The 14,090-nt window shown below is 37.0% G+C and overlaps 1 protein-coding gene across 6 annotated transcripts in view; it reads left to right on the forward strand.

The window, feature by feature from the left end:
- Positions 1–14,090, forward strand: part of LOC105485577 (diaphanous related formin 3) — a 498,294-nt gene that overhangs the window by 30,082 nt on the left and 454,122 nt on the right. For 5 of the 6 annotated variants that reach the window (XR_011614754.1, XM_071081265.1, XM_071081266.1 and 2 more), the window contains exon 2: positions 883–915. The exons of the other annotated variant lie outside the window; for it this stretch is intronic. Coding sequence is in view for 4 of the 5 variants with exons in the window: in XM_071081265.1 (XP_070937366.1) it covers positions 883–915 (33 nt within the window). In the remaining variant the exon portion in view is untranslated. The remainder of the gene's footprint in view (positions 1–882; positions 916–14,090) is intronic. 6 annotated transcript variants of the gene reach the window in all.

The following is a 14,090-nucleotide window of genomic DNA, read 5'->3' on the forward strand; positions in this document are numbered from 1 at the left end:
CTATTTAGAAAATGTGTTTTATTCTTTCCCTGCCCCTTTAAAAATTGAATGCTCCAGTGAATTAGAGAAGGGAGAATTGGTAATTGATTCTAGTTACTTGAATACAATATCTTGCCCGACACTGGGACTTATACAACTTAGATTTCTGTGTTTTTTCTCTAAATAATTGTTTTTCTTTTGAGTTGTATTTTGCAGGAAACTATTCACTCTCTAGAATGGTCTTATATTTGTCTAGCAAGGAAATCAGCAAAAGGGTTCTTGAAGCTAGCAATGCAATTGAAAATGTCTACTGTCACCACTGGTGATAAATCAAACTGATGTTAAAGATGCAAATAGTCATTTTAGTACATTCTTCTCCGTTACTAGAATTGCTTAAGTTAATTAAGCCAGCAAAGTACTTCATCATCTATTATGCTGCATACTAATGGTAAATTTAAAGTTTCACTGTTTTATAATATGAAAAATTTTCTGAAATATCATCACATTAAAATCTTTTATATCCAGTGTTCTTTTTTGTTTTATTTTTTCTATGTGCCCTCATTCTCAGACAGATCCATTGTGTTCTAAGTTCATATACTTAATGGTAATTAATACTGTTAATTGGGGTAATGTATTTATTGTACCATAATTAATTTTTTAGTTTGTGAGGTTTACAAAGTAAAAAAAATTTAGTAAGTGTTTGGAACTACCGCATGCAGGGTAACTTTTGTCCATCTTTTTGAGAAAGAGATTAAAACTATTATATATAATGTTTTTTTATTGGACTGTCAAAAATTTAATTACGTCCAAGTTAGGATTGTAGAATTTTGAATGTACCCTATTAACTAAAATAAAAAAGCTGTTATAAATTACTGATATGATTGCCTTTTTTTTAATTTGCAGCATTTAAATATTAGGACACTGACGGATGATATGGTAAGATTATCCTCAACTTTTCCTTTGTTATGAATCGTAACTAACCATATAACGTTGATGGTGTGCTGTGCTAACATCTTTGAAATTGCTAAAAGTCACAAATATTGGAAACATACTGTTCTTATAGTGCTGAAATAAGAGGTAGAAATGGTAAAATACACTAAATTGTTGGTTTTAAGTTGTAAAGTGAATGGTGGATATGTTAATTTAAAAAATTTATTTAATTACAAATTGTTAGTCAACTTTGAATCATTCAAATCAACTCTCACTCTTTAGGAATGAGTTGCACACTTCAAAAAACAGGTAAAAATAGCTAAAGACATGTCAGCTTTTCAGAAATACGTAGTTGCTAATTAAAGTAAGCCAGACTAAAATATTATGCATGTATATTTTTAAAATTTTGCTTAAAAATGAGAGAACTGGGCATGCTTTAGTATGTTTTTTATGTTGAAAATAATAGGGCTTCTCATAGTAAGTAACACTTTAAAGCACCATTATAGATTCTTGCATAGTCAAGTAAGTTTTTCTGAGAAATATATTTTTAAATGTAACTTGTGGTTAATAGTAAAAGAATAACCAGAAGAACAACAACAAAACACAAATAAACAATGACACCAAAAATATGTAAGTGTGTTATAGAGGAAAAAACATGGCCCCCCATTGACCAGGCTTTGCATTCAACTTCACCATATATGAAGCATGAAGAATGCCTAGACCATAGTAAGCACTTAGAAAATAGCACCTCTAATATCCAAAGTACTGTCTTATGTACCTGGTAAGGCAGAATACAAAGATGAATGAAACGTAGATCTTGACATGAATGATTTAAAAAATTGTATTAGAATGTTGATATGTTTTATTCCTTTGAATAGTACCTAAGAAAAGCATATTTACATATACTTTTCTGGATGACATTTTCATATACTAACACATAGAAATTGGTAACAGTACAGATTTCTCACCTTGCAAGGTAGATGTCTTTATTTTGCAGTTGACAGTATTGAGGCTCAGACAGATTAAGTAGCTTGCCCAAGTGTGCCCAGCTGGCAAGTGGTACAGTCATAGCTTGAATTTTGTTCCACATTGCTTCAAGTCTTATACTTACTATGCTAAGTTAACTCAGCTTGCAAAATGGCTTCTTAAGGCTGATAAACCATCTGCAATTTTTATGTTTGTATTTTTATGATATTCAATGGTGTATTTGTAACAGCTTTGATCTATAATTCATGGAGCATACAATTCACCCATTAAAAGTGTGTAATTTAGTGGTGTTCAGTATATTCAGAAGAATTGTACAACCATTACTACAGTCATTTTTAGAACATTTTTGTCACCCTTAAAAGAAACGTCATGTTCATAAATAGTCCCTCTCTGTTTTCCCTCAACTCCCTCAGTTCTAGGCAACCACCGGTCTACTTTCTGACTATAGATTTGTCTGTTCTGGACATTTCATATAAATTGACTCATATCATATGTGGTCTTTCGTGACTGACTTATTTCACTTACCATAAGGTGTTCAAGGTTCATTCTTACTGTTGCATGTATCAGTACTTCATTTGCTTTCTTTCTTTCTTTCTTTCTTTTTTTTTTTTTATTTTTGAGACAGAGTTTCACTCTGTTGTCCATGCTGAAATGCAATGATATGATCACGACTTACTGCAGTCTTGACCTCCTGGACTCAAGCAATCTTCCCACTTCAGCCTCCTGAGTAGCAGCGGGATTACAGACATGCACCACCTCACCTAGCTAATTTTTAAGTTTTTATTTTATTTTTATTTTTATTTTTTGGTTGAGACAGAGTCTCGCTTTGTCGCCCAGACTGGAGTGCAGTGGCCGGATCTCAGCTCACTGCAAGCTCCGCCTCCCGGGTTCACGCCATTCTCCTGCCTCAGCCTCCCGAGTAGCTGGGACTACAGACGCCCGCCACCTCGTCCGGCTAGGTTTTTTTTTGTATTTTTTAGTAGAGACGGGGTTTCACCGTGTTAGCCAGGATGGTCTCGATCTCCTGACCTTGTGATCCGCCCGTCTCGGCCTCCCAAAGTGCTGGGATTACAGGCTTGAGCTACCGCGCCCGGCCCAATTTTTAAGTTTTTAATTTTTTGGAGAGACAAGGTCTCCTTGTGTTGCCCAGGTTGGGTTTGAACTCCTGGGCTCAAGCAATCCTCCTGCCTTGGCCTCCAAAAGTTTTGGGATTGTAGGTGTTGAGCCACTGCACCAGCCTTATTCACTTTTATTGCTGGGTAATATTCTGTATGATGACATTTTTGAGGTTTATTCATATTTCATGGACATTGCATTTTTTTCTCTTTTAGCACTGCCCTTACTTTCATTATATGACAGTCGTTGTGCTGTGCACTGCCAACTCACAATCTTTACCTTTAGTTTTAGAAACTAGAGTCATGGGTGACTTCGGAATGCCATTCCAGAAGCCACGTTGCTCTATCTTATATTAATAATTGGATTCCTCATTGAGGACTTTCTTAGTTCTGTCTCTGACCTTCCGCCATTCCTCACCTCTCCCTTTATCCTTGCCATTGGCCTTGGTAAGGTAAAAACTTTTGAGTTGTTACCATAATGCCTGGTGCATATCTTCAACAATACATCATTTATTATCTGCCTTTCTCAATAGTTTAAACCTTTTGAAGGCAGGGATGCTATGTAATGAATACTTCTAGTACCTAGCATGCTTTCTGGTACATAGTGAGTATTTTAATAAATTTTTTGTTGAACAAGTGAGAGAGTCACTGCTCTCATAACCTGCCTGGTATTGGATCTCAGCCTGACTTAGCACTACTCAGGCTTCGCAGAGACAGAGTCTTGCTTTTTTTGCACAAGGTATGGGAGCTGTAATGAGGACCTTCTGTCAGTCTTTCTGACCGCTTGCCTGGATTGCTGAATGTTGCCTTGCCCCTCCTTTCTTCTTAAGTGTACACATGTCTGTCTCTCCTGGATTCCTCATTGACCCTCTTCACATGGACTTGCTGACAGAACTACTGTCTCCTCACTCTCACTGTTCTCTTTTGATCTTGTGCTTTAGCTTCTCTCTTGAGTAGGCCCAGAGTTAGTCCAGGGAAGGATCAGGCAGGTAGCCTAGTTTAGGCATCTGTATCTGTTGCTTTACAGATTTGAGAATAAGCATAGCTATCTTCAACAGGAGACACCAACGAGTAAATTCTTTCTTATTCATTGTTGACTGATGCAGTGTAGAAAGAGCATTGTTGGATTTGGAATCAGAAGATTCTTATTGAAAGACAGAATTTTACTACTTCTTAGCTCTGTTACCTTGGCAAATCAATTATTTGATTTTTCACTTATTTGTAAGTTGGGACTAATTAAACCATTTCTTCCTTTCTCATACAGTTTTGGTGAGTTTCTTAAATTTAAGTAAGTTGACCTGCTGTATTCAGTTCTGTCCCTTTTTACTCCTTTAAAAAATATTTCCTGATATATGGACGGAGAAGTGGTGTGACACATTTGCAGCTGAGCCTTCCAGGGTATATGTGTTACAGATCAATGCAGAGTTGTGAGAAGGGAATGGGTAGCTGGATATTTTGAGGGCTCTTTAAACTATTTCTGGTGTATTAGAGCTCAGGGCAGCATTTGCCAATGATACTTTGATATGTGCTGGCAATATGTTTTCTGATTGAAGTTTGCCCCCTTACAACATATACATTGCATGTATGCTTTCAGTGTAGAAATTCTTAATGTGAATAACCCTTTTTTTGGGCAGAACTTGAGAGAGGCATATAAAAATAGCATTGTGCTGTAGTCATACATTTGAATAACAGTATTTTAGAAACATTAAATGGAAACATCGCGGGAAGCATTAATGTTAAAAACCTATCTCTTTAGTCGTTTTGTTAAGGGTCTGCAAAAGTACTTCATGTTATAAGGTTATTTCTTGAGTTACTATCAGAATTGAATTGCACTGTCTTGTTAAAGGAATAATGGATTACTATAGTGTTGGGTTCCCTAGGCAGAGTAAATAGACTATTAGCAGTGTTTGTGCTATAAATATGAGCATTCTCTTTGTATAAAGTGCAGCTTAGGTGCTAGGGTAATAAATAAAGGTGAATAAATAATTGTTTAGCTTATAACTTCCATTGTTTATACCTGGGTTTTGAAGAAGGTTTTCCTCATAGAGGAAAAAAGTTGGGAGGAGGGAGAGTGAGGGGAGACCGGTTTGAAAAGGTAAGTTGGGACACGTTGAATGTGGATGTGACAATGCTGAATTATCCATCAGTGTGTCCACTGAGTGTTTTTGGAGTCTAGGAGTTGTTTTTGACTTGCTGTTTTCTCCCCTGTCCTTCACAGCCATTTGTCTACAGTATAGTACTTCTATGATCCTCATCTCTTTGTTCTTCTGACTGCAGCCTGCTTTACTGTTGTAATCCCTTGTTTGGCCTGCAGCCATGGTTTTCAAATCTTTTTGACTAGGTACTACAGTAGGAAATACATTTTGTTTTGTAGCCTGGCATGCATAAACTCCTAAACTCTGCTTCTCAGTTGAAACAAAAGTTTAAAAACCAATATTTAACATTTCTAAGCAAAATGAACTCATCTTTTTATTTCCATTCCTTTCTCATTTTCTTCACTCTTCTCCATGCCTTAAAAAAAAAAACAAAAAAAAAGGGTGATGAGTCTACTAAATTGATTTCATGACCCACAAATGGTTAACAGCTATAGCTAGAAAACCAAACTTGGCCTGCACAGAAACTAGAGGAAGTTATGAGGTCTTTTCATTACTGTCTATTGTTTATTATATGTAGTTGCATGTAGGAAAGCCAGGTTAGAGTGCCGCCTCTGCCATTTACTAGCTGTATGACTTTGTGTAAGTTATGTAGCTTTTGAGCCTTGGTATAGAGATAGTTTAAGGGACAAATTAAGTAAGATGCTTGGTAAACCATGCATTTATAATTTAGTGCTATGATTAGTAACATACACTTTTAAAAACTGAGGTATGATCCAGCAATCTCATTGCTGGGTATATACCCAAAGGAATATAAATTTTTCTACCATAAAGACATATGTACACATATGGTCATTGAAGCACCATTTACAATAGCAAAGACATGGAATCAATCTAAATGCCCATCAATGGCAGATTGGATAAAGTAAGTGTGGTACAAATACACCATGGAATACTATGCAGCCATAAAAAAGAACAAGATCATGTCCTTTGCAGGAACGTGGATGGAGCTGGAGGCCTTTATCCTTAGCAAAATAACACAAGAACAGAAAACCAAATACTACATGTTCTCACTTGCAAAGCGGAAGCTAAATGATGGGAACACATGGACACAAAGAGGGGAAAAACAGACACTGGGGCATGCTTGAGGGAGATGGGTGGGAGGAGGGAGAATAGTGGAAAAAATATCTATTAAGTACTAGTACTAGGACCAGTACCTGGCTGAAATACTCTGTACAACAAACCTATGTGACTTGAGTTTATCTATATAACAAACCTGCACATGTACCTCTGAACCTAAAAGTTAAAAAAATAATTGAAGTATGATATACTTACAATATAATGCACCAGTAGTGAGTATAATGTGATGAATTTTCAGAAGTATATACAATAATGTGTGCACTAGTTGTGATATGAAATATTTCCATCACCCCAAAAGGTTCCCTCTGTGCCCCCTTGCAGTCAATTCTCTTGTCCCATCCTGACTTTTGACAAACACTTATCAGCATTCTGAACTATAGTTCAGGTTTTAGAATTTCATATAAATGGAGTCATAAAGTGTGTTGCCTTTGTGTCTGGCTCTTTGTTTGGTAATACTACAATTGGTTTAACTATTCAACAGTTTGGGTTGTTTCCAGTTTTCGGCTATTATTAGTAAAGTTGCTATGAGCCTTTGAGTACAGTGTTTTTTTTTTTTTTTTTTTTTTGAGACGGAGTCTCGCTCTGTCGCCCAGCCCAGGCTGGAGTGCAGTGGCGCGATCTCGGCTCACTGCAAGCTCCGCCTCCCGGGTTCACGCCATTCTCCTGCCTCAGCCTCCCGAGTAGCTGGGACTACAGGCGCCCACAACCGCGCCCGGCTAATTTTTTGTATTTTTAGTAGAGACGGGGTTTCACCGTGGTCTCGATCTCCTGACCTTATGATCCGCCCGCCTCGGCCTCCCAAAGTGCTGGGATTACAGGCGTGAGCCACCGCGCCCGGCCAGTGTTTTTTTTTTTGTGTATATGTTTTTATCTTTGGTGGGAGTCATATAGTAAGTGCATGTTTAACTTGATAAGAAACTGACAAATTGTTTCCCACAATTACTAACGTTGAACATTTTTTTATGTGCTTATTTGACATTATTTTCTTGTTTAAATGTCTGTTACTAGACATAGGACTATTCAAGTAATCTATTTTTTCCTAAGTGAGCCGTGGTAGTTTATGTCTTTCAAGGACATAAATTTTACCTATATTGTTAAATTTAAATTTTTACCTATATTTAAAATTTTACCTATGTTGTTGAATGTATGGGCGTAAAGTTGTTTGTGATATTTTCTTATCCTTTTAATGCGGGATCTGTATTAATTACCACTTTGCAAGCCTCATATTGACAATGTGTTTTCTGTGTTTTTCTCTGTGACTAGTTTGACTAGAGGTTTGCCAGTTTTACTGATCTTTTGAAAAACTAGCTTCTGTTTTCACGAATTTTCTTTACAGTTCTTTTGTTTTTGTTTGTTTCACCTTTATTATTTACTTTCTTTTGTTTTATTATTTTTTTCTCTGATTTCTTAAGGTAGAACTCTAAGTCATTGATTTAAGACCTTTGTTTGCTAGCATATTAGATTTTTTATGCTATAAATTTCCCTCTGACAGCTGCTTTAGCTGCATTCCACAAAGTTTCATTGAATTGAATATTTTTAAACTTCTTATTTTCTTTGACCCATGGGTTATTTTGATATGTGTTATTTAACTTCCAAATATTTAGGGGTTTTACTGATATCTGACTGTGTCTGATTTGTAATTTAATTCCCTCATGGTCAGAGACCTGTACTTTGCATGAATTCTGTCCTTTCTGATTTTTTAAGTCTTACTTTATGTCCCAGAACGTGGTCTATCTTGGTCAGTGTTTGTGTGTATTCTGGATGGTTGATAGTGCTGTTCACATCTTCTGTATTCTTGTTAATTTTCTGTCTGTTTAACAGTTACTGAGAGAAGTGTCGAAGTCACCAACTGTGATTTTAGATTTTATATTTCCTGTTTGATCAGTTTTTGCTTCATGTATTTTGAAGCTTTGCAGTGAAGCGCATATTTAAGATTGTTGGCCTTCTTTATCTTTAATAAATGATGTTTTAAAATCACAAGTAATTTTCATTAGTTTTTAGTTCTTGGAAATTTATTGGATTTACTTACTCTACTTGATATAATCGTATGCTGCTTCTTTGGAGAACAAAGATTTCTTGACTTCTGTGACATCAAATTTTCTCAATTTCATACCCCTTTGACCTTTCATTATCTATCTAATAGCATAATTTTTCCTTTTTGCCTTAAATTATTGTTTTTTTCTCAGTTATTTTTCCTGATTCTACTGTTCTTTTCCTCAGTATGTAGTGTTTTACTTGGGTAATCACCTCTGAAGTTTTCAACTAACCATATATATCTCTGTTTAGGACCTTTTCCTCCAGTTGAGAAATAATTCATTGGCCTACTGAATAACCTCAATGGATATCTCATCTATTCTAGAAGCACTGTGTCCTCTAAGTTAAACCCTTTACTTTCCTCATAAACTTGTTTTATTCCTTATAGTCTCTTAGAAAGTAGCTCCACCTTTCCAATGTTTCTGATTATTTCTTGAATCTCTTCTTCTCTCAGTTCCTTCTATCAGAGTCCTAGTCTTCTCATTTTTTCCTCACTGGACTCTGGCAGCTTCCTGTTGCTACCTAAAATGCTGCCTTCCCACACAGCTATCAGACTGATCTATCTACATTGCCTATCTGTTCATGTTTTATGCTGTTTGAAACTGCTTAATTGCACCTGTTTTATATAGGTCAAGTCTAACATGGCAGATAAGGTCTTCATGGCAGGACCCTGCCTCTCTAACTTGATGATGTATCTCTCATTAGCATGCAGAAATCTTCTAGGGAATAGAAAGCTATAAGTTGCTGGAGAATTTACTTAGGGAGTATAAAAACATAATTAGGGGGCTAGGTGTAGTGGCTCATGCCTGTAATCATAGCACTTTGTTTGGGAGGCTGAAGTGGGAGGATTGCGTGAGCCCAGAAGTTCGAGATTAGCCTGGGCAAGATACGGAGACCTCGTCTCTACAGGAAAAAAAAAAAAAAATTAAATAAATAGCTGGATGTGATGGTATGAAGATGTGAACCTATAGTCCTAGTTCTAGCTACTTGGGAGACTGACGCAGGAGAACCACTTGAACCCAGGAGTTTGAGGCTACAGCGAGCCATGATTGCACCACTATACTCCAGTCTGGGTGACAGAGGGAAACCCTGACTTAAAAAAACAAAACAAAACAATATAGCTAGGGAATTGTTCTTGCTAATTAGAAGAACGGTGTGCTAAGTTACAGTAAGGACTGTGTAATTGTTAGCTATGTGCTAAAGAGTGTTCCAAACGTTTACTGTATAAACACATTTAATTGTAACACCAAGCCTCTGAGTAAGCACTGTTATTGCTCCCATCTTTAAAGATGGGGAAACGGGGAGGGGGGAGCGGGGAAGAGAGAGCTTAGGTATCTTGTTCAGAGTCATAGGGGGCAGCCAGGAAAACTGGCGGATTGGCTCCAGATAACATGATCTTTATCAAAAGCATTACAATGCCATTTAAGTACTATCCTTTTCTCCACTGAGAGCACCAAGTGTAAAATCTAGACGTATATCTCATTCTTTCCCTTTTTTTTTTTTGAGACAGGGTCTCGCTCTGTCACCCAGGGCAGTGGTGTGAACACAGCTCACTGTAGCCCCCACCCTCCAGCTCAGACCCCCAAGTAGCTGGGAATACAGACATACACCACCTTGACTGGCTAATTTTTGTATTTTTTTGTAGCAATGGGGTTTCTCCATGTTACCAAGACTGTATTTTCTGCTTTTCCCTTGATGCTATCTATATGAGACTTTTAAATGGAAAGGAGAAATTGTATCATAGCCATTGACCTTAATCCTGAGAAAATCATTATAATTATAAAGACATACTATATCTTAGATGTTTTCTAAGATGAGAAATGTTTTGAATATCTCAAGTAAACAAAACTGAAAAAAGTCCACCCCAAAGAAATAGTGAGGTGTTGGACTGAGAGGTCATCTGTTAAAGGATATGAGATTCTTTTAATTGTAAAGGACATGGAAAAACTTATCTGTATAGAAAGCACTTCACATATCTCAGAACAACTGCAGCCTGCACCCAGATACAGATACAGGCTTTCCTCGTTCTCCTCAAAGTTCTCGGGGTAATGGGGTCATAGAGCCACTGCAGAAATCACCTGCTGTGGATGTAGGTTCTAGTGAGTGAGTGGAAGCCTTCACCTCACTATTCACTTACCTCCTGACTGTTCTCTGGGCCTTCTTACTCAGTATAACTAACTGTTACCAGACAACTCTAGTACATTCCTGTGTGATTTCTGTGAGACTTCACTCAAAGATGAATGCGGCCTAATAGGACTGAGCTTTGTTTACCTGTACCTACCTAGATGTGATGTGTCTTGTGAGATATATGCTAAATTAGACATCATATTTATGAAAGAAAGGAAAATGACTTTACCTGAATTCGTGCCTAACTTTAAAGTCAAGTAATAGAACATAAGTCAGTAGCTTTTAAAAATAAAAGCTCAACCTAGAATTAAAATAGTTTTCTCTTATTCTAGTAGGATATTCTGTACTATAATTTGCTTTCTATTTTCATTAGCTTTTTATATTTTCCTTGGTAAGTTAATAACAATGAGTGATTAGAAGTGTGACCTCCCATCTGCCCCACCACAGTTTTTCAGTAAAGCTATATATGCATATTATACTCTTCTGTGTAAAGTAGAAATACCAGCATGGACTGGGGTGACTGAATGTAAAATACATCAAAACAAGTTCTGTTTTAAAGAACTTAAACTATTCACTTAGTCAGGTGGGCCTTTCTTAGCCCATTAATGCGTTAATTAGGACTTCCTGTACTTAAAATTTCAGTAATACTTAAGTACTATCTTAGAATCTTTAAATATTTATAGGATAGTTTAGAGAGCTCTTCCTCAAATCAGCACAAACTTGGGAATAAGATCAAGAGCTCTCAGAGTTGAATATACTAATATGTAGTAGGGTGTACAGACTTGTTTATTCATTCTTTTGTCCACTCGTTCATTAATAATTTGTTGAGTGCCTAGTACTATTTCAGAAATACAAATATGGAGAAAGAAGGTCTCTGTCGTCTGGGTGCAGTAGAGAAATGAATGTATAGACAATCAGTAGTTTTGGTGTGGTATGGTAGGAGCTGGAAGGTCAACTTGATCTTGGAAGACTTCATGTGAGGGTGACTTTTCAGCTGAGTTTTGAAGGATAGATTGGAATCTGGGCTGGCAGGAGTTGGTGTAATTTTTACTTCTTAATAATTTTACTTCTGGCATACCAATGAAATGGATTCGTAGTGGAAGCATGTGAGGTTGGCAAGTAGAAAGCGATTACTGATGTCTTCAGATGACTTTTTGTGTATGGGTATTACAGGTCTATGCTTTTTAAAATAAAATGTAATATATACAGAGCTAATTTACATTACTTCTCAAGTATACAGTATTAATATTTAAATATATGCAATTAGAATTGTACTTTGAGTAGATGGGTAGATAGAACTTTGGGGTTTCTTGAATGTTAGATTTTTTTCAATGATATGTGTGCTCCTTTTTGAATGAATGTTTTTCTTACTACCTTATATCATGGTATTAAGTAACATAAATTTATCCTTGTTTTTAATATAGGGGACTACTGTAAATTATCAGTGTTAGGAAGAGTCTGGATTTTCCTATTGAATATATAAAAGGCATAACACCTGGCATTCTCCCTTGATATGCTATGTTAATTATTTTTTATTTAAAATATCGTTGAGAAAAATTTAGCCAAGGCAAGAAGCAATGGCTGGGGTGTTCCAGGCCTAGAAGAAATTATTAATTTATTCACTTAACCAATATTAATATAACATCCACTACATGTTTAGAACTGTGGTAAGTTCAGAGGTGATTTAGTGAATAAAATAACAGTATCTGTTCTCAAGGACTTAAAGCCTAGTTCACAGGTAGTTAAAGAATTGTATACAAATTGACTGGGTGCTGTGGCTCACGCCTGTAATCCCACCATTTTGGGAGGTCAAGGCGGGTGGATCATGAGGTCAGGAGATCGAGACCATCCTGGCTAACACGGCAAAACCCCGTCTCTACTAAAAATACAAAAAAAAAATTAGCCGGGCGTGGTGGCGGGCGCCTGTAGTCCCAGCTACTCGGGAGGCTGAGGCAGGAGAATGGCGTGAACCCGGGAGGCGGAGCTTGCAGTGAGCTGAGATCCCGCCACTGCACTCCAGCCTGGGCGACAGAGCGAGACTCCATCTCCAAGAAAAAAAAAAAAAAGAAAAAAGAATTGTATACATATTATATGATGCAAGCACTAAGTCTTTGAGCATCTAACTCAGTCTTGAGGAATCAAAATAGGCTCTTACATGAGCTGTAGTTTAAGTTGGGAGCTGAAGATTGAGTTGAAATTAGCCAGGTAAGGGGTTGGGGTATGAGATGTGGGTGGGTTTTAGGCACAAGGAACAGCCTGTGCATGTTTAGGAGGCTCTAGGTTGTTCATTGCCTCTAGATCGTTCAGTGTAAGGTGGTGGAGTGGTGAAGAGATTGTCTAGAGAGGAAATAGGTTCAGATCAAGATGGACCTTTGAGCCAAGAGTGTTATCCTTTAAGTAAGGAGGGGGTATTGAAAGAGTTTAACCACAGAAGTGAGGAGCATGATTGAATTTGCATTTTCAGGAGTTTGAATGGTGTTGGGGTACAGAATTGCTATAGCATGGTAGGGAGAGAGGGCAGTGAAGAGATGGAGGCAGGTTAGAAGGTTAGGAGGCAGGTTAGAAGTGGCCCGAGCTAGCGACAGTAGGGACAGAGAGAAGATGAATTAAGGAGGTGCAGTCCACATGCTTTATGTCTTTATTAGTTTTCATTACAGTTATCACAATTCAAATCACCTTTCAGCAGAGCTGAGTCATAATCAATTCATATCATCAGTAAGCACCCCTTTGCTTCTCTCGCCATTGAGGTCCATTCATTCTTCTAATCTGATATTATCTCTCAAGTCCTTGAGACTTTCCAAACCCTCCTACTTTGCCCTTTGGAACTCAAAGTCTGTCATCTTCTTTGAATGTTCTCTTTCCTCCTTGCTGTAGTTGAAACCTGCATGTTCTTTGATGGCTTTATTTTCCTGGTGGCTTCTTACTTCAAAAGCTTCCAGCTCTCTTTGAAGCATAAACCATCAGAGTATACAACCTGTTGGTTCCTCCTTGTTGGTGGTCTCAACTGTAGGTCTTTTAGTCCCTCCCACTGATTCACTGAAGGCATTGGAACTTGAGTTACTTTCTTCTTTTCCACCACAATTTCTGCTATCATTCCGTGTCCACCTACCAGAGGTTCTTAGTTTGTGGTCCATGGACCACCAAGGGGTCTTGGTGGAATTCGTGGTGTCCTTGAAGAAAAAATTAAATCTTTATTTTCTTTAATCTGTAAATGAAATTTAGTATTTCTTTCAATTATGCATATAGGAAAAAAACCTATCAGCATACCAGAAAAACCCACAATAGTATTTGGCCTGTGACTTTATCACCAACAGAAATCAGATATTTTCAAAGCACAGTAGTTACTGAAGATATTTCAAAATGTGGTTTACATTTGGCACTATGTTGAAATTAGACTTGTCATCACCTTTGTTATTTAATGCAATAGTGAAGAACATTTACTGATATATTAAAATTTATTAATATTTTGATAACCTCATTTTACTTTAGTTCTTCGTATATATTTTAGACATTTAAAAGTATTCTATGAGGAACTCTGTAATTATCTATTGCTATATAACATTTCTCAAAACTTGGTGGCTTCAAGCAATAATAAACACTTGGTTTCCAAGCCGTTCTTGGATGGTTCTGTTTTGAGGTCTTTCATGAGATTATAATCATCTGTAGCCTTGATGGGGCTGAAATA

This window comes from Macaca nemestrina, chromosome 16 (assembly GCF_043159975.1).
Source record: "Macaca nemestrina isolate mMacNem1 chromosome 16, mMacNem.hap1, whole genome shotgun sequence".
Lineage (NCBI taxonomy): Eukaryota > Metazoa > Chordata > Mammalia > Primates > Cercopithecidae > Macaca > Macaca nemestrina.